The sequence below is a fragment of the Schistocerca cancellata genome, chromosome 8, assembly GCF_023864275.1.
Source record: "Schistocerca cancellata isolate TAMUIC-IGC-003103 chromosome 8, iqSchCanc2.1, whole genome shotgun sequence".
NCBI lineage: Eukaryota > Metazoa > Arthropoda > Insecta > Orthoptera > Acrididae > Schistocerca > Schistocerca cancellata.
This window is the reverse complement of record NC_064633.1, coordinates 78,387,226-78,406,715: the sequence shown is the minus strand read 5'-3', so window position 1 is coordinate 78,406,715 and position 19,490 is coordinate 78,387,226. Positions and strand designations below refer to the sequence as shown.

General features: G+C 41.4%; 1 protein-coding gene across 1 annotated transcript in view; it reads left to right on the top strand.

Moving 5' to 3' along the window:
- Positions 1–19,490, top strand: part of LOC126094757 (serine/threonine-protein kinase RIO2) — a 105,721-nt gene that overhangs the window by 24,203 nt on the left and 62,028 nt on the right. Inside the window, exons 7-8 of the mRNA XM_049909308.1 lie at positions 8,658–8,750; positions 9,111–9,921. Coding sequence (XP_049765265.1) covers positions 8,658–8,750; positions 9,111–9,894 — 877 coding nt within the window. The 3' untranslated portion in view covers positions 9,895–9,921. The remainder of the gene's footprint in view (positions 1–8,657; positions 8,751–9,110; positions 9,922–19,490) is intronic.

Genomic DNA, 19,490 nt, shown 5'->3' with positions numbered 1-19,490 from the left:
CTCATTAGTTATGTGATCTACCCATCTAATCTTCAGCATTCTTCTGTAGCACCACATTTCGAAAGCTTCTATTCTCTTCTTGACCAAACTATTTATCGTCCATGTTTCACTTCCACACATGGCTACACTTCATACAAATACTTTCAGAAACGACTTCCTGACACTTAAATCTATACTCACTGTTAACAAATTTTTCTTCTTCAGAAACGCTTTCCTTGTCATTGCCAGTCTACATTTTATATCCTGTTTATTTCGACCATCATCAGTTATTTTGCTCCCCAAATAGCAAAACTCCTTTACTACTTTAAGTGTCTCATTTCCTAATCTAATACCCTCAGCATCACCCAACTCAATTCGACTACATTCCATTATCCTCGTTTTGCTTTTGTTGATGTTCATCTTATATCCTCTTTTCAAGATACTGTCCATTCCGTTAAACTGCTCTTCGTAGTCTTTTGCTGTCTCTGACAGAATTACAATGTCATTGGCGAACCTCAAAGCTTTTATCTCTTCTCCATGGATTTTAATACCTACTCCGAATTTTTCTTTTGTTTCCTTTACTGCTTGCTCAATATACAGATTGAATAACATCATGGAGAGGCTACAACCCTGTCTCAACTCTCTTCCCAGCCACTGCTTCCCTTCAAGCCCCTCGAATCTTATAACTGCCATCTGGTTCTGTACAAATTGTAAATAGCCTTTCGCTCCCTGTATTTTACCCCTGCCACATTTAGAATTTGAAAGAGAATATTCCAGTCAACATTTTCAAAAGCTTTCTCTAAGTCTACAAATGCTAGAAAAGTAGGTGCCTTTCCTTAATCTTTCTTCTAAAATAAGTTGTAAGGTCAGTATTGCCTCACATGTTCCAATATTTCTACAGAATCCAAACTGATCTTCCCAAAGGTCGGCTTCTACCAGTTTTTCCATTCGTCTGTAAAGAGTTCATGTTAGTATTTTGCAGCTGTGACTTATTAAACTGATAGTTCGGTAATTTTCCCATCTGTCAACACCTACTTTCTTTTGGATTGGAATTATTTTATGCTTCTTGAAGTCTGCGGGAATTTTGCCTGTCTCATACATCTTGCTCACCAGATGGTAGAATTTTGTCAGGACTGGCTCTCCCAAGGCTGTCAGTAGTTCTAATGGAATGTTGTCTACTCCGGGGGCCTTGTTTCCACTCAGGTCTTTCACTGCTCTGTCAAACTCTTCACGCAGTATCGTATCTCCCATTTCATCTTCATCTACATCCTCTTCCATTTCCATAATATTGTCCTCAAGTATATTGCCCTTGTATAGACCCTCTGTATACTCCTCCCACCTTTCTGCTTTCTCTTCTTTGCTTAGATCGGGGTGTCCATCTGAGCTCTTGATATTCATACAAGTGGTCTTATTTTCTCCAAAGGTCTCTTTAATTTTCCTGTAGGCAGTATCTATCTTACCACTAGTGAGATAAGCATCTACATCGTTAAATTTGTCCTCTAGCCATCCCTGCTTAGCCATTTTACACTTCCTGTCGATCTCATTTTTGAGACGTTTGTATTCATTTTTGCGTGCTTCATTTACTGCATTTTTATATTTTCTCCTTTCATCAATTACATTAAATATTTCTTCTGTTACCCAGTGATTTCTACTAGCCCTCATCTTTTTACCTACTTGATCATCTGCTGCCTTCACTACTTCATCCCCCATAGCTACCTCTTCTTCTTGTACTGTATTTCTTTCCCCCATTCCTGTCAAGTGTTCCCTTATGCTGTCCCTGAAACTCTGTACAACCTCTGGTTTAGTCAGTTTATCCAGGTCCCATCTCCTTAAATTGCCACCTTTTTGCAGTTTCTTCAGTTTTAATCTACAGTTCATAACCAATAGATTGTGGACAGAGTCCACATCTGCCCCTGGAAATGTCTTACAATTTAAAACCTGGTTCCTAAATCTCTGTCTTACCATTATATAATCTATCTGATACCTTTTAGTATCTCCGGGGTTCTTCCATGTATACAACCTTCTTTTATTATTCTTGAACCAAGTGTTAGCTATGAGTAAGTTGTGCTCTGTGCAAAATTTCTTCCAGGCGGCTTCCACTTTCATTTCTTAGTCCCAATCCATATTCACTTACTATGTTTCCTTCTCTCCCTTTTCCTACTGTCAAATTCCAGTCACCCATGACTATCAAATTTTCGCCTCCCTTCACCACCTGAATAATTTCTTTTATCTCATCATACATTTCATCAATTTCTTTATCATTTGCAGAGCTAGTTGGCATATAAACTTGTATAACTGTAGTAGGCATGGGCTGCATGTCTATCTTGGCCACAATAATGCGTTCACTGTGTTGTTTGTAGTAGCGTACCCACATTCCTATTTTCCTATTCATTATTAAACCTACTTCAGAATTACCCCTATTTGATTTTGTATTTATAACCCTGTATTCAACTGACCAGAAGTCTTGTTCCTCCTGCTACCGAACTTCACCAATTCCCACTATATCTAACTTTAACCTATCCATTTCCCTTTAAAATTTTCTATCCTACCTGCCCGATTAAGGAATCTGACATTCCACACTCCAATGCGTAGAACGCCAGTTTGCTTTCTCGTGATAACGTTGTCCTTTTGAGTAGTCCCCGCCCGGAGATCCGAATGGGGGACTATTTTACCTCTGGAATATTTTACCCAAGAGGACACCATCATCATTTAACCATACAGTAAAGCTGCATGCCCTTGGGAAAAATTACGGCTGTAGTTTCCCCTTCCTTTCAGCCATTCGCAATACCAGCACAGCAAGGCTGTTTTGGTTAGTGTTACAAGGCCAGATCAGTCAATCATCCAGACTGTTGCCCCTGCAACTACTGGAAAGGGTGCTGCCCCTCTTCAGGAACCACATGTTTGTCTGGCCTCTCAACAGATGCCCCTCCGTTGTGGTTGCACCTACGGTACAGCCATCTGTATCGCTGAGGCACGCAAGCCTCCCCACCAACGGCAAGGTCCATGGTTCATGGGGGGGGGGGGGGGGGGGGGGGGGGTTCTGACTATATAGCATCTGTTGGTTGGGCAACATTTATCAAATGTTGTTGTAGATTAAGGTTAAAAAGAGCTATGAATTTGCCAAAAAACTAAATTGGACTGAGTAAGTTACCTTGTTGTGTAACTTGTTAGCACTTTTTCTAAAGTTTCCAATACTTTAATTTTTTGGTATGTATTTAACTGCACCTTAAAGACCAAAATGCTATTGATATTGGCACTCCCCTTGCGTCGATAGACTGATTAAGCCAGTGGACTGTTTATGACACTGAATCTGTATTAAGTAAAAGTTTGTTCAAATAGGTGTATAACCATCCTGATTTAAATTTTTTGTGAAGTAACATGAGGTTAATGCTCACATGGTTATCTTGACTATAGAACATCGTATTCCAGTTGGGCTAGTGCTTGAGTCTTAATCACCCATTTCCTCCTTCCCTCTTCCAAGTCTTTTCTCAGTTCTGTCTTCCTTTGCATGAACAGAATGTACATAGTCTCATTAACAGGGAACCTAAATTTAGGAGGGGGCAGCTTCAAATAGGGCATTCCATAAGGATCAGGACATGGATTGTTACTGTATTTGACACTCATAAATGACTTACTAAATATGTATAACAACGAAAATAACCAATTTTGGCACAATATAATGTAACGGGGTAGATAAAAAATAAAATAGAAGTCTCCCCTTACCGGGGGTTCTCGGTGACTTTCCGAATTCTACCTGTTTCCCTAAACCTCTTCAGTCCTTTTCCTGCACCCTTCTTTCTTCCCCTTCAACGTTTATGCCAGGAGGAGGAGTCACTGGCTCTGAAAGCTTTCATAAGTATAACTTTTTTCTTTTTTGTGTGTTTTCACCTTCTGTCACTTGGTGAGTAGATTTTTTATCTATCCAGTTAAATTATTAAGTGTGTAGGGGAACTCTTATGGAATTGTTAAGTTTTCTAGTAACATAAGGAAACCGTGTCGGTCCAAAAAGTTTCAAGACTGGAGTAATAAAAAACAGAAGTTAAGATGGTGATTGTAATGCTTCAGGTGTTCTAAATAGTCGCTCCTCACTTGAGAACATTGCACAGAATGGTCATATTGTCAGAAAAGTCCTCCTTTGGTATACTGTGCAACTATGGTTACCAAATCACCTGGGTTATCTGGCTTCTACTTGGTTATAATGTTCTTTCTCAACTCTGGTTACAAATTTAAAAAAGAAAATACGATTTTTGGACTCCCATGTCTAGTTGTTCTGTGATGTGAAGTGTCATCTGGCAGACTGAAATTAAAACTGGAAGTAAATTTGAAGAGATAAAGCATAATGAGATTTTCACTCTGCAGCGGAGTGTGCGGTGATATGAAACTTCCTGGCAGATTAAAACTGTGTGCCGGACCGAGACTCGAACTCGGGACCTTTGCCTTTCGCAGGCAAGTGCTCTACCAACTGAGCTACCCAAGCACGACTCGCACACCGTCCTCACAGCTTTACTTTTGCCAGTACCTCGTCTCCTACCTTCCGGCACACAGTTTTAATCTGCCAGGAAGTTTCATATCAGCGCACACTCCGCTCCAGAGGTTGTGGCTAAGCCATGTCTCCGCAATATCCTTTCCGTCAGGAGTGCTAGTTCTGCAGGGTTCACAGGAGAGCTTCTGTAAAGTTTGGAAGGTAGGAGACGAGGTACTGGCAAAAGTAAAGCTGTGAGGACGGTGCGTGAGTCGTGCTTGGGTAGCTCAATTGGTAGAGCACTTGCCCGCGAAAGGCAAAGGTCCTGAGTTCGAGTCTCGGTCCGGCACAGTTTTAATCTGCCAGGAAGTTTCAGATAAAAGCATGTTAGCAACAATTCTGGCACTCATTGATTGTTGTGACATGATGCTTTGATCTTGCGCTTAGCTACTATGGAGTAACTTTTGTGCTTTCCTGCACAAAAGTAAGTTGGAATTTAACAGGTATGTGTTTGATGTTCATATTAACTTGTTACTTAAAGCTTGACTGTTTGTGCCTTCATTTTATAATTAATGGAATCTAGGTGTTGATGGCTCCAGTATCAATCTGATTCTGTATACATAGATACATAGAATGTGTAGGGTCATGGCAGTAATGAGATGCTGAAACTGACTGTCTAAATAAAATAACTTCTAGGATTGATCCTTCATGTAAATATATACTCTGTTGTTTTGTGCTAAGTTCGTATTGATATAAAATCACCCATGATGAATTTTTCCAGGATATAAATGTCCAATTTTTTTTTGCATCCACAAATCATTTTTGTTGGGGACTCAGCGCACACACGCACGCGCGCGCACACACACACACACACACACACACACACACACACACACACACACTCACTACAGTTGTTAATTCAAGTTGTCACAGTTAATTACTGCACTAATGTCGCTTATATGCCAGGAAAAAATAAGTGTCGGAACTTTTTGGACGGGCAGTTATTACTCAAGAACCTAGTAAAACACACATAGCCAAGATATCGATTTATCAGGATTATATGATACACTGTAGAAAATTTAGACATAAAAACTCCAATCTCTAAATGAAATCACATGTCTAAAATTTGTAAGACAGTGGGTACTGAAGTATGTGTTCCATTGTTGGTGTTGATCTTGTTGAGATTCCCAATTTCTTGAATTGTTGCATGGAAGCTTGTTGAATACCTGTGTACGACAGTGTATTCACTCCACTCTGAATTCTAGAGATGGATACAAAAACTATTTGAAAATTACTTTTGTGTCTTCTGTTATGGTTGAGTAAATATACGGGTAAGTTGTGTAAGAATTCAGAGATCCTTAACTATGACTTTGAAAGATAGGCAGTTATCTGGTTTACACAGTATTCTTACTGCTTACTTTCATTGATTAAATACTTTATTTACTTTAGGTGCTCTGCCCCAAAAGAGTATCACATATATTTGCTATGTAAACTTGAGTCAGTTTATCATAAGAGTTTACTTTCCTGTTGGCCCAGTTTCTTCATTCTCTTGGACCTCAACTTTCTTTCTTTGTCTGAAATTAACCTTCCCATTGTTTGTCTTGGTTTTTTTGTCTTTGATTGTATTGACTTTTGTCTTTTTTAAAAATATCCTGTTGTAATTGGTAGTTCTTTTATACCTTCCGTGATTTTCATAACCTGTTTCATCATTATTCTTCAGGCGGTTCTCTTTCCTGGTATCCTCATTAGGTTTTCGAAGAAGGAAATGGGTTTCTTCCTTATTGTCCTTGTTTCTGGTTTAATTTCTGTGTAGACTGTTAATTAGAAGCTAGTCTCAAGAGTCCACTTTTTTGGTGTTTTCATGTTTATCCATGTTCTGATTATTGTTCTTTCTGTCTTGAGAATTGTGTCTATTTCTGAAGTGTTAATTGTTTAGAAAGCAGTTTCACTTACATACTTTTTTTGCTTGTATAACTAATTTGTTGTGCTTTAATGTTGTGACTGTTGAGAGGCATTTTTGTTTTTGTATTCTCGATGACCTATTGTGATTTTGTCAGTTTTTTAAATTCTGTCTTATCACAAAGTTTTTCTATTGAGTTTAGGTATTATGACTTCTCCAACATATTTAAATTTGTTTAAAATTTTGATTTCCTGTTACATTTTGATTTTTTTTTTACAAGGGGTGGGCCAGTTAACAAACGGTATTTCTGATTTTTCAAAGGATTTTCTAAGGCAGTTTTCTACAAGATCTCCTGCAGTTATTAAATATGTTGTCTAGTTTCCTGAGTGATGATGGACTGGAAAACAAGGTCATCAGTGATTCCCAGGCAGTTAACTTTGTGTTGTCATTGGGTCTTACAATTTTGATATTCTTGAAGTTAACCTTGTCCTATTCTCTTACTACATATCTTAATGGACAGTTGAACATCAGTGATGATCCATAGTCTCCTAAATTTGTTTGTGTCGGGAATTATTCAGAAAGTACTTGATAAAATCTATTATAAACTTCAGGATCTTATTTTATCTTGCTCTTTTGTTAAATTTGAGGTCTATGTGAAGCTAGTTCTTATATGTAATGACCAAAGATGAACTGGCACGATCACTTGTAGTACCTGTAGATTATCTATTACATGATCTGTTAATTGGTAAATCACGTGGGTGCTTTCACATGTGGCTCTGCCTTTGATCATGTACACCTTCCGGGTTACAGGACTGGAGTAGGAACAGCCATGGGTACTAGGATGGCCCCCTCGTACGCCAACCTACTTATGGTTCACTAAGAGGAAGCCTTCTTGGTTACCCAGGCCTGCCAACCTAAAGTTAGGTACAGATTTATTGATGACCTCTTCATGATCTGGACTCACAGTGAAGAACAACTCCAGAATTTCCTCTCCAACCTCAACTCCTTTGGTTCCATCAGATTCACCTGGTCCTACTCCAAATCCCATGCCACTTTCCTCGACGTTGACCTCCGTCTGTCCAATGGTCAGCTTCACACATCCGTCTACATCAAACCCACCAACAAGCAACAGTACCTCCATTATGACAGCTGCCACCCATTCCATATCAAACGGTCCCTTCTGTACAGCTTAGGTCTTCGTGGCAAACGAATCTGCTCCAGTCTTGAATCCCTGAACCATTACACCAATAACCTGAAAACAGCTTTCGCATCCCACAACTACGCTTCCGACCTGGTACAGAAACAAATAACCAGAGCCCCTTCCTCATCCCCTCAAACCCAGAACCTCCCACAGAAGAACCCCAAAAGTGCCCCACTTGTGACAGGATACTTTCCGGGACTGGATCAGACTCTAAATGTGGCTCTCCAGCAGTGATAAAACTTCCTCAAATCCTGCCCTAAAATGAGATCCATCCATCATGAAATCCTCCCCACTCCACCGAGAGTGTCTTTCCGCTGTCCACCTAACCTTCGTAACCTCTTGGTTCATCCCTATGAAATCCCCAAACCCCTTCCCTACCCTCTGGCTCCTACCCATGTAACTGCCCCCGGTGTAGAACCTATCCCATATCCCATGAACCCCCGCACCACCACCACCTACTCCAGTCCTGTAACCCGGAAGGTGTACACGATCAAATGCAGATTCATGTGTGAAAGCACCCACATGATCTGTTAATGTATGCGATACACATATACCATAATACACATATTTTCTCAGTGTTGACAAGCTGCTATCATATTTCACCTTCTAGGAATGTGACGCCCGGTTTTGCACAATTTCATAGAACTGCATTTAAATTATTTTGTCACCATTTATTTCATGTCAGTGAATTTAATTCTGTTGACAAATACATCCCATAGTGACTGTCAATATTCCTTAGAAGATTTTAAAGTAGAAATTCTTTTCATTCACTCACTCACACATGAAGTTCTGTAAATCAAATGCTATGTCCATAAATGAAATATTTTGTACCATCTGAGCCTTTGGGTCTGAGTGAAATGACCTGCCCCTCCTTTTTAACCTCCCTGAATCTATCATTCCTTTCTTTTTGAGGAAGGAACTAACAGTTGCAAAAACTAAGCTAATGTTTTTGCATGTGCCTGTTGGCAGCACCTAGAATTTCACCTCCTTAAACTAATGACTGGGCACCCATTCTGTCTCCTTGTAATTATGTGAAACTAAAGATTTATATTTTCTTCAAAAAATAATATTCATTCCTAAGTAGTTTATAAAGTAAATTTTGTCTTTGTGAACAGGTTCTTTAACAGAGATGTCAACTGTGTCCGTGATTTTTTCCGAAGGCGATTTGGATATGAAAGTACGCTGTATCCATCATTCAGTGATATCATGTAAGAGATGTTTCTTGATATTTACTTTTTATATTACTTCATATATCAGAAATAAAATGTAGAGTAGACCAGGTGAAGTAGCCAACCCATAATTGTACACCCTCTGAACTGTTAGAAGTTGGATAGTAGTTGATATAACTAGCAACCGTTAGTAAACAAATGTGCTCAAAGCTCTTAAAAGGAGACTAAAGATGTAATTCCCTTTGTAGCACACTGTGCAGAAGAAAAAAAAGGCTACAAACAATTTTTTGTACTGTGTTGTCGTTCAGTCATTCTGTGCATAGTCTTCGATGAAATTGTCAGTAATTGAACATTAAATCCTAATCTTCCTTTTTCTCATAAACGTTATCTCTCTTCCAGGAGAGAAGATACTTTGGATGTTGAGGTCCTTGCCAGTGGTTTTACACGACAGATGGACAAATATCTCAACATTGAAATGGGCATTGAGGAAGATGACAGAACTGGTGACCTTGAGGATGACAGCAGTAGTGTAAATGTGGATGAACTGAGACAAGAAGTAGAACATTTAGTACAAGAGGGAACATCTCAGATGTCTGACAAACAGAGAAATGTAGCAGAAACTCAGACTGTGTACAGCTTGTCTGAAAGAGATATCAAGGTAGAAAGTATTAGGACATGTGATGAAAGGACTGGGAAGCAGGGTTCAGTAGGTGAATGTAGTTGTGTTGACGCAAAGCAGCAACATACAGAGGAGGGTGGAAATGAACACCTGCAGAAATGTGAAGAAAATTATGAAAAATTGTGCCAGAACACTGCAGAGCAATTATCTAGGGTCATTAAATTTAAAGATGAAATTGAAGAGCATGATAAGGAGAATTGTGAAGGCAGTGCCATGGGCGATTCTCACAGTGATTATAGTGATGATGATGATGATGATACAAGGGACTGTAACAGTGTAACGACAGGCTCATTTGACACTCGTAGCTTCCGCAGTACTTCCACTGCTGCAACAATTGCTCCACAGGCCATCCAAAGTCGTGTAAAGAAGTCATTAATGAAACGAGAAGCAGTGCTGGCTCGTCACAGAATGCGCGTGAAGGGGGAAGCAAGTGCTGTGACGCGTGCCCGCAGGGACAACAATGATACCATCAAGCAGTCAACTGGAATATGGGGCTGGGCGTAATATTCCTTAGCAGGCAGAACTCGAGAGGTGAGTGTGTTTAATGTGTCAAGTCAAATTATGCAGTAGAGAGTAGTGTAAGAGGGACTGAATGGTTCAGTCATTTAGATCCAGTCCCCTCCCCCATTGTGTGTGTTGCATGGGCCTCGAGCTATTGCAGCCTTTCTTCTCTCCTTAGCTGCATTCCCTTCCCCATACCCACTCCTCCTCCTGTCCCCCCCCCCCCCCCCCTTTCTCCCTTGGTGTTTTCCTTTATGATGATCCAGCTATTTCCTTAGTTCTGCTATTCTTTTTTGGTCTTGTCGTATGTTTCCACTCTTTTTTTTTATTATTGGCTTTTTCTGGTACCCCTTGGAGTTTGACATCCGTTTATAAATTTTGTTTCAGTGGTGTGAACCATTTGGGGAAGAGCTCCCTCCCTAGCTTCTCTGGCATATGTTTCTCTCTCCCCCTTCCTTCCCCACTAGATCATTAGCACATGTAGCCAGTTTGTGGGGTGGGGCTGTTAAGTATGACAACACAGGCATGATACTTCTACTACCTGAGCTGCCACCAACTTGTATACGCAGAGAAGTAGCAGCTCATCTTCTTGGGGCTTTGGAACTCCCAGCAATGACACCCGTGTCAGGCGACCTTTGCCACAGTGCAGTGGCATCCATAGAGTGAGACTCTGATCAGAGTGGGTGATACGAGGCTGTCTACTCTGCACATGAAGTGTGCTAAGCTCCGTATCTCTGGCCGCTCTTCTGTGGCCGTCTCTTGATACAGGAATGGTTCTCTCTCTGCTCCTGCTTTTGCTTCCCTTTAGACTACTATTGCCTGGCCACCCCATGGGAGAAGGACCAGGCCCACAAGCTCAGGGTGAAACCCTTTGCCTGTTACTTGGTTTGTTCCAGGCAAGATGGGGAGACTTTTGCTGCTACCAAACTGCTCTTCTTTCATAGAATGTACCAAAGATAAGTTTGGTAAAGTTGGCTCACTTACTAATGTGCGATGTGGTTCCCTACTGATTAAGACCTCTTCTCTGTCAGCCCTTTTGTGCACTTAGGTGACATGTTCCTTTACACCACAAACCAGCCAACCAACTTGGTGAACATTATTCCTCAATCGTCCTTACATAAGACTCAGGGCATTATTTTCCTCCTTCTTCAACTTAACAAGTAACTCTGGACTAATCTGGCATGATGCAGCATTCATTTTGTCCAGTGAGTCCAGATAGGTCCTAAGGACAATAACATTGACACTGGTGCTTTCATCCTGGCTTTTGAAGGGTACTCTTCTTGACAAAATCAAAGTTACAGTTTACCGTTGCCATGTGAAGCACTATATCCCACCTCCAGTGTCTCCAATTTGGTCACCTATCTTCAGGATGGGAGGCGAATCCTATTTGCGGGGACTGTATCTGCTCTTTCCGTGTGGCGAGTCCTTGCAAACCACCGTCCAAGTGTGTGAACTGTTCCGGTCCACATTTTCCTCACTCACAGAATTGCTTGATCTCTAGAAAGGAAAGGAAGCTCCAGGAATTCAAAACTCTCGACCTTGTAGCCTACTCTGAGGCCCAACATAAATTTGACTGTCTCTGCCTGATATCTTTAATGTCTACATTTGCTTCTGTTGCCTCCTCCCCCTCTCCCTCCCCTTTTCTCCTCCCTGGTGGTTCCCATTCCCTCCCCTTATGGAACCAATCCTTCTCCTCAGCTGTAGAAGAGACTCTCTTCTCTAGCACCCATGGGGATGGGGCTCCCTCGAGGAACCCCCCTCCTTCAGGATAAGAAGCCTCCAATGGAACTGTAATGGTTTATATTGGCACCTTGCAGAATTGCAGCTCTTATTTCTCTCTACTCTGTAGCTTGTGTTGTGTTTCAGGAATCTCGTTTTGTGGGTACTCATTCACTGACTCTTTTTGGTTTCTAAGCCGTCTGTTGGAGCCAGGTTGGCTCTCTGCAAGCCTCCCGTGGTGTCGTACTTTGGTCCACATGGACATTGTTAGTTCCTGGTTTCCTCTTCATACTGCACTGAAAGTGATGGCTGTTCGGGTCCATTTAGACTCTGTGATAATGAAATGCAATCTTTATCTCTGTCTCCCCCCTCCCCCCCCCCCCCCCCCCCCCCAAAGCGGCTCATGGTTCATTCATTAGTCTGTGTGTGGCACCCACAGGACAGTGAGCTATTGCAGCCCATTCTTCCTTCCAGGGCTGCGTTTCCTTCCCCGTGCCCCTCCCTCCCCGTCCTCACTACTTCCCCACTATCCCCTCCTTCCCCTCTCTGTGTTATTACCTGTTTCAACCTGGTTATCCCCCTGGTTTCTTGTTTTATTCCTCCTTACCTTTTCTCTTTCATCCTTTCTTCCTCCACTTCTAGGGTTTCTCTCCATAGTGTGAGCCATTTGGAGAACAACTCCCTCCCTAGTGTCAGTGGTATGGATTCCTTTCCTCCCTTCCTTCTCCTGTTCTGTCTCTGCTGTAGCCCCCCACCTCCCCACTAGCTCACCAACACTTGTAGCCAGTCTGCGTGGTGGGGCTATTGTGTACCCATCTGGCTTAGCCCCCTCACAACACAGGGATACCTGAACTGTTGCCTCTCCACGTATGCCTAGGAATCGTCGCCTTTCATCCCAGAGCTTCAGAACTCTCGGCAATGTGGCCGCTGTGCCAAAAAGCCGTTGCTATGGCTAAGTGGTGCCTACCAGGAGATCCCTTGATTGGAGTGGCAGATGCTTTGTGTATGAAGCATATCAAGCTCCAAAAATCTGGCCATTCTTCCTTGGCCATCTCTTCAGTTGGTAACGGATCATTGAATGCTGCTTTTTATGTCCCTTTGGCCTTCCGTTCCAGGGCTGCACCCAGGGATGAGTGCCAGACCTGGTCTAAGGATGTACGGGGAACATTCGCCGCCACAGAGCCATTATTTTTTTGTGGAAAATGTCAAAGACAAGATTGGCTAAGTGCAGTGTCTCAGTAAGATGCAGTCGGATTCCTTGTTGATCAAAACTACTTCTGCCGCCCAATCTGCAGCACTTTGTGTTTGTGACCATCTTGGCGACATCCCTGTGTCCAGTACACCTCACCAGTCTTTGAATATGGTCCACGGCATCATCCCTTTGAGGTCTTCCAGTGGCGTCTACACACTGCACCGTACGGATACTGTTAGTACATGGATCCCACTTCATACCCCTTTGGAAGCAGTTGCTGTTAAGAGTCCACTTGGACTCTGCAATCATAGTTTGCAATCTCTGTCTCCCTCCTGACAGGCCACCTACATGTTGTTGTTGTGGTCTTCAGTCCTGAGACTGGTTTGATGCAGCTCTCCATGCTACTCTATCCTGTGCAAGCTTCTTCATCTCCCAGTACCTACTGCAACCTACATCCTTCTGAATCTGCTTAGTGTATTCATCTCTTGGTATCCCTCTACGATTTTTACCCTCCACCCTGCCCTCCAATACTAAATTTGTGATCCCTTGATGCCTCAGAACATGTCCTACCAACCAATCCCTTCTTCTGGTCAAGTTGTGCCACAAACTTCTGTTCTCCCCAATCCTATTCAATACTTCCTCATTAGCTATGTGATCTACCTATCTAATCTTCAGCATTCATCTGTAGCACCACATTTCGAAAGCTTCTATTCTCTTCTTGTCCAAACTGTTTATCATCCATGTTTCACTTCCATACATGGCTACACTCCATACAAATACTTTCAGAAATGCCTTCCTGACACTTAAATCTATACTTGATGTTAACAAATTTCTCTTCTTCAGAAACACTTTCCTTGCCATTGCCAGTCTACATTTTATATCCTCTCTACTTCAACCATCATCAGTTATTTTGCTCCCCAAATAGCAAAACTCCTTTACTACTTTAAGTGTCTCATTTCCTAATCTAGTTCCCTCAGCATCACCCGACTTAATTCGACTACATTCCATTATCCTTGTTTTGCTTCTGTTGATGTTCATCTTATATCCTCCTTTCAAGATGCTATCCATTCTGTTCAACTGCTCTTCCAAGTCCTTTGCTGTCTCTGACAGAATTACAATGTCATCGGCAAACCTCAAAGTTTTTATTTCTTCTCCGTGTATTTTAATACCTACTCTGAATTTTTCTTTTGTTTCCTTTACTGCTTGCTCAATATACATATTGAATAACATCGGGGAGAGGCTACAACCCTGTCTTACTCCCTTCCCAACAACTGCTTCCCTTTCATGTCCCTCGACACTTATAACTGCCATCTGCTTTCTGTACAAATTGTAAATAGCCTTCTGCTCCCTGTATTTTACCCCTGCCACCTTCAGAATCTGAAAGAGAGTATTCCAGTCAACATTGTCAAAAGCTTTCTCTAAGTCTACAAATGATAGAAACGTCGGTTTGCCTTTCCTTAATCTTTCTTCCAAGATAAGTCATAAGGTCAGTATTGCCTCACGTGTTCCACTATTTCTACGGAATCCAAACTGATCTTCCCCGAGGTCGGCTTCTACTAGTTTTTCCATTCATCTGTAAAGAATGGAGCTGTGGCTTATTAAACTGATAGTTCAGTAATTTTCACATCTGTCAACACCTGCTTTCTTTGGGATTGGAATTATTATATTCTTCTTGAAGTCTGAGTGAGGGTATTTCGCCTGTTTCATACATCTTGCTCACCAGATGGTAGAGTTTTGTCAGGACTGGCTCTCCCAAAGCCATCAGTAGTTCCAATGGAATGTTGTCTATTCCGGGGGCCTTGTTTCGACTCAGGTCTTTCAGTGCTCTGTCAAACTCTTCATGCAGTATCGTATCTCCCATTTCATCTTCATCTACATCCTCATCCATTTCCATAATATTGTCCTCAAGTACATCGCCCTTGTATAGACCCTCTATATACTCCTTCCACCTTTCTGCTTTCCCTTCTTTGCTTAGAACTGGGTTTCCATCTGAGCTCTTGATGTTCATACAAGTGGTTCTCTTATCTCCAAAGGTCTCTTTAATTTTCCTGTTGGCAGTATCTATCTTACCCCTAGTGAGATAAGCCTCTACATCCTTACATTTGTCCTCTAGCCATGCATGCTTAGCCATTTTGGACTTCCTGTCGATCTCATTTTTGAGACGTTTGTATTCCTTTTTGCGTGCTTCATTTACTGCATTTTTATATTTTCTCCTTTCACCAATTAAATTCAATATTTCTTCTGTTACCCAACTATTTCTACTAGCCCTCATCTTTTTACCTACTTCATCTGCTGCCTTCACTACTTCATCCCTCAAACTACCCATTCTTCTTCTACTGTATTTCTTTCCCCCATTCCTGCCATTTGTTCCCTTACGCTCTCCCTGAAACTCTGTACAACCTCTGGTTTAATCAGTTTATCCAGGTCCCATCTCCTTAAATTCCCACTTTTTTGCAGTTTCTTCAGTTTTAATCTACAGTTCATAACCAATAGATTGTGGTCAGAGTCCACATCTGCCCCTGGAAATGTCTTACAATTTAAAACTTGGTTCCTAAATCTCTGTCTTACCATTATATAATCTATCTGATACCTTTTAGTATCTCCAGGGTTCTTCCATGTATACAACCTTCTTTCATGATTCTTAAACCAAGTGTTAGCTATGATTAAGTTATGCTCTGTGCGAAATTCTACCAGGTGGCTTCCTCTTTCATTTCTCTCCTCCAATCCATATTCATCCACTATGTTTCCTTCTCTCCCTTTTCCTACTCTCGAATTCCAGTCACCCATGACTATTAAATTTTCATCACCCTTCATCATCATCATTTAAGACTGATTATGCCTTTCGGCGTTCAGTCTGGAGCATAGCCCCCCTTATACAGTTCCTCCATGATCCCCTATTCAGTGCTAACATTGGTGCCTCTTCTGATGTTAAACCTATTACTTCAAAATCATTCTTAACCGAATCCAGGTACCTTCTACTCGGTCTGCCCCGACTCCTCCTACCCTCTACTCCTGAATCCATGAGTCTCTTGTGTAACCTTGCTTCTCCCATGCATGTAACATGACCCCACCATCTAAGCCTGTTCGCCCTGACTGCTACATCTATAGAGTTCATTCCCAGTTTTTCTTTGATTTCCTCATTGTGGACACCCTCCTGCCATTGTTCCCATCTACTAGTACCTGCAATCATCCTAGCTACTTTCATATCCGTAACCTCAACCTTGTTGATAAGGTAACCTGAATCCACCCAGCTTTCGCTCCCATACAACAAAGTTGGTCGAAAGATTGAACGGTGCACAGATAACTTAGTCTTGGTACTGACTTCCTTCTTGCAGAAGAGAGTAGATCGTAGCTGAGTGCTCACTGCATTAGCTTTGCTACACCTTGCTTCCAGTTCTTTCACTATGTTCCCATCATGTGAGAATATGCATCCTAAGTACTTGAAACCGTCCACCTGTTTTAACTTTGTTCCTCCTATTTGGCACTCAATCCGTTTATATTTCTTTCCCACTGACATTACTTTCGTTTTGGAGATGCTAATCTTCATACCATAGTCCTTACATTTCTGATCTAGCTCTGAAATATTACTTTGCAAACTTTCAATCGAATCTGCCATCACAACTAAGTCATCCGCATATGCAAGACTGCTTATTTTGTGTTCACATATCTTAATCTCACCCAGCCAGTCTATTGTTTTCAACATATGATCCATAAATAATATGAACAACAGTGGAGACAGTTTGCAGCCTTGTCTTACCCCTGAAACTACTCTGAACCATGAACTCAATTTACCGTCAACTCTAACTGCTGCCTGACTATCCATGTAAAGACCTTTAATTGCTTGCAAAAGTTTGCCTCCTATTCCATAATCTTGTAGAACAGACAATAACTTCCTCCTAGATCTATAAAGCATAGATACAATTCCCTGTTCCACTCATAACACTTCTCCATTATTTGCCGTAAGCTAAAGATCTGGTCCTGACAACCTCTAAGAGGCCTAAACCCACACTGATTTTCATCCAATTGGTCCTCAACTAATACTCGCACTTTCCTTTCAACAATACCTGAGAAGATTTTACCCACAACGCTGATTAAAGAGATACCTCTGTAGTTGTTACAATCTTTTCTGTTTCCATGTTTAAAGATTGGTATGATTACTGCTTTTGTCCAGTCTGATGGAACCTGTCCCAACTCCCAGGCCATTTCAATTATCCTGTGTAGCCATTTAAGACCTGACATTTATAACGATATGTTTACGTAATGAGTATACATAAACATACAGTTATAAACGTCCCCGTTCGTAGTCGCTAATTATAACAATATGTTTACTTTTGTGCTGTAACATATAGCTATAATCAGCGGTGGAAACATATTTGCGAACGCCGACCGTGTGCGGCTGATTCTTCTTTGATCGTCTGATCAGTCGGAAGTTGCATTGCAGAGGAGAGTAAATGCCTATTCAAAATATAATTATTTTGGATAGCTCAACATGAATTTCCTAAGGGACCGTAGTTTATCATGCATTTATCAGTAGAGTATGGCGCGGAGAAAATATTTCGCCGCATGCAACTTCCGTCCGAACTCGACGAAAGAATTCGTGACTGTGAACTCTCTGTTTGGCAGAAACATAAAGAAAATTAAATAACTTCATGAAGGAGTGAGACATAGATTCTATAGTAAATGAATAGTCCAAAACCAATTCCATTAAACTTTGAATTTATGGCAATTAATAGAACAACTTACACTGCAATGAAGGATTTAACGTGGATGCCGTTTTGACTGGCACTTCTCTTAATGAAAACAATTCCTTTGACGTTTTCACATACACGTCGCACAATAAATCTACTGCTAGGCACTTTTAGTATTACACATTTACTTTATGTAGAACAATATTAATTTTTAACGATAATAATACGGCGGCAAGACATGCGCGTCCGACACAAGAGACAAGAGAAGAATGAGTAACTGTTCATCGAGAATATCTCGTACCTCAAAAAAAAAATGGAATAAAAGTGTTCTTCTTCTGTCCGTTTTTCGCGCCGCGGTTTTCAAAGTCAATAACTCACTGCATCTCTGATGGCGCTTCGACAATAAACAAGTTACATCACAGGTCGTTCACCTTTTACATTCTCGCAACATTATTTGCTAACTGTAGCTGTTGCCGAGCGACTGCTCGATTAGTGAATGATTTAAAATGATAAGACAATCACATAATGTTACACATTCCACTGTATTTGATGAGTTACGACTTAATTTCATCCACCCCAGCCGCTTTATTGCACTGCAATCTATTGACCATTTTTTCCACTTCCTCAAATGTGATCCTATTTCCATCATCATTCCAATCCCATTCTACCTCGAAATCTGAAACATTGCTGATCGCATTTTCACCTACATTGAGCAACTCTTCAAACTATTCCCTCAATCTGCCCAAGGCATCCACAGGATTCACCAGCAGTTTTCCTGACATGTCCAAAATACTTGTCATTTCCTTCTTACGTCCCTTTCGAAGACTGCTAATTACACTCCAGAATGGTTTTCCAGCAGCTTGACCCATAGTCTCCAACCTGTTTCCAAAGTCTTCCCACGATTTCTTCTTGGATGCTGCAATTATCTGTTTGGCTTTGTTTCTTTCTTCAACATAGCTTTCTCTGTCTACCTGGGTTCTGGTATGTAGCCATTTTTGATACGCCTTCTTTTTCCTTTTACAGGCTGCCTTGACTGCATCATTCCACCAAGCTGTTTGCTTCATCCTACTTTTACACACTACTGTTCCAAGACATTCTTTAGCCACTTCTAGTACTGTGTCCATGTACCTTGTCCATTCCTTTTCCAATGACTGTAATTGACTACATTCAACTAACTGGTACCTTTCTGAGATCGCTGTTATGTACTTGTGCCTGATTTCCTTATCCTGAAGTTTCTCCACTCTTATCCTCCTACATATGGACCTGACCTCCTGCACTTTCGGCCTCACAATCCCAATTTCACTGCAGATTAAATAATGATCAGTGTCATCAAAGAATCCCCTGAATACACGTGTGTCCCTCACAGCCTTCCTGAATTCCTGATCTGTTATTATATAGTCAATGACAGATCTGGTTCCCCTGCCTTCCCAAGTATACCGGTGAATGTTCTTATGTTTAAAAAAGGAGTTTGTGATTACTAAGCCCATACTGGCACAGAAATCCAAGAGTTGTTTCCCGTTCCTGTTGGCCTCCATATCCTCTCCAAATTTACCCATAACCTTTTCATACCCTTCTGTTCGATTTCCAATCCTGGCGTTAAAATCACCCATGAGCAGAACACTGTCCTTGTCCTTTACTCTAACAACTACATCACTGAGAGCCTCATAACATCTATCCATCTTATCTTGATCTGTCCCTTCACAATGCGAATATACTGACACAATCCTAATTTTCTTGCTAGACACTGTCAAATCTATCCACATCAGTCGTTCGTTTACATACCTTATTGCAACTGCGCTGGGTTCCATTTCTTTCCTGATGTAAAGCCCTACACCCCATTGTGCTATTCCTGCTTTGACTCCTGACAGGTAGACCTTGTATTCTCCCACTTCCTCTTCTTTCTCACCCCTTACCCGAATGTCACTAACAGCTAAAACGTCCAACCCCATTTTAATTGCAGCCTCTGCCAGCTCTACCTTCTTCCCAGAGTAGCCCCCATT